The 1,053-nt window shown below is 54.6% G+C and overlaps 1 protein-coding gene across 1 annotated transcript in view; it reads left to right on the forward strand.

The window, feature by feature from the left end:
• The window catches only part of LOC119587057 (serine proteinase stubble-like), a gene marked incomplete in the record, with an annotated part of 32,182 nt that extends 31,135 nt beyond the window's left edge, over positions 1–1,047 (forward strand). Inside the window, 2 exon segments of the mRNA XM_037935804.1 lie at positions 228–433; positions 739–1,047. Of these exon segments, the coding sequence (XP_037791732.1) occupies positions 228–433; positions 739–906 (374 nt within the window).
• Between the last annotated feature and the right edge of the window lie 6 nt (positions 1,048–1,053).

The following is a 1,053-nucleotide window of genomic DNA, read 5'->3' on the forward strand; positions in this document are numbered from 1 at the left end:
TTTCGCAGAACATAACATCAAACCAGCGATTCGTCCCCTTATAAGAACCCCCCCCCCCCCATTTCTCTCGTGCATCACCCACGCGAACCCTGTACACAAAACCCTACCCCTTCCATCCTCACATACGCTACACACCCCTACGCACCCCTTGTGTCTGCCTCCACTTCACGCTGAAACCACCCGCCTCCACGCCTCCACGCCTCACGCCCCCTCCTTCCTTCCGCCAGACATTGACGTCGAGGACCAGCTGGCTACGGTCAGCGGATGGGGACGCGACGAGGATTTCACGCTGCAGAAGCAACTGCACCATCTCTCGGCCCTCGTCGTCGCCAACTCCCTCTGCGACGACAAGTGGAACCGCAACGGCGCCGCCAGAGGGCTCATTGTCGACTCGATGATGTGCATGGACGCGGCCAACGGCGACTCGTGCAACGTGAGCTGCGATTTTTGTCTTTTCTGTTTTATCTATTAGTATTATTATTCTTTTTTTTTCTATTTTTTCTCGTTTGTTTTGTTTTTACTGAACGCTAGTTTGGTGTGTTGGTCGTATTTTAGTGTTTGTTTCGCTCCTTTTTCTTTTATTTGACTGATGTCAAAGGATGACTTGCTTTATTTTCATTATTTATTCGGTGTTTCGCTTCTCCCTTTTATCCTTTTGTTTGTTTCACTTCATTTCCATTTATTTACTTGCTGTTTGGCTCCTCCCTTCCCCTAACGCAAGCGCCTCCGTCCCCGCAGGGCGACAGCGGCGGCCCCAGCATCGTGGAGTCTCCCGCAGGCTCAGGCAAGTGGTTGCAGGTGGGCGTCGTGTCCTTCGGCTCCGGGACCTGCACCGAGGCCACCCTGCCTGGCGTCTACACCCGCGTCTCCTACTACAGGGACTGGATCCGTCAGCAGATGTTCTAAGGGCCTCCCCGACCGGACGCCCTCCGTCGCTTCGCCCTTCTGCCGAGGAGCGGACGGCGGTGCCCGGCCCACGCCCGGCGCGAACCTTGGCGGGGTCTTCTATTTATTACTCCTCAGTCACCTGTGTTGATGTGCATATATATATGT

This window comes from Penaeus monodon, chromosome 22 (assembly GCF_015228065.2).
Source record: "Penaeus monodon isolate SGIC_2016 chromosome 22, NSTDA_Pmon_1, whole genome shotgun sequence".
Taxonomy (NCBI): domain Eukaryota; kingdom Metazoa; phylum Arthropoda; class Malacostraca; order Decapoda; family Penaeidae; genus Penaeus; species Penaeus monodon.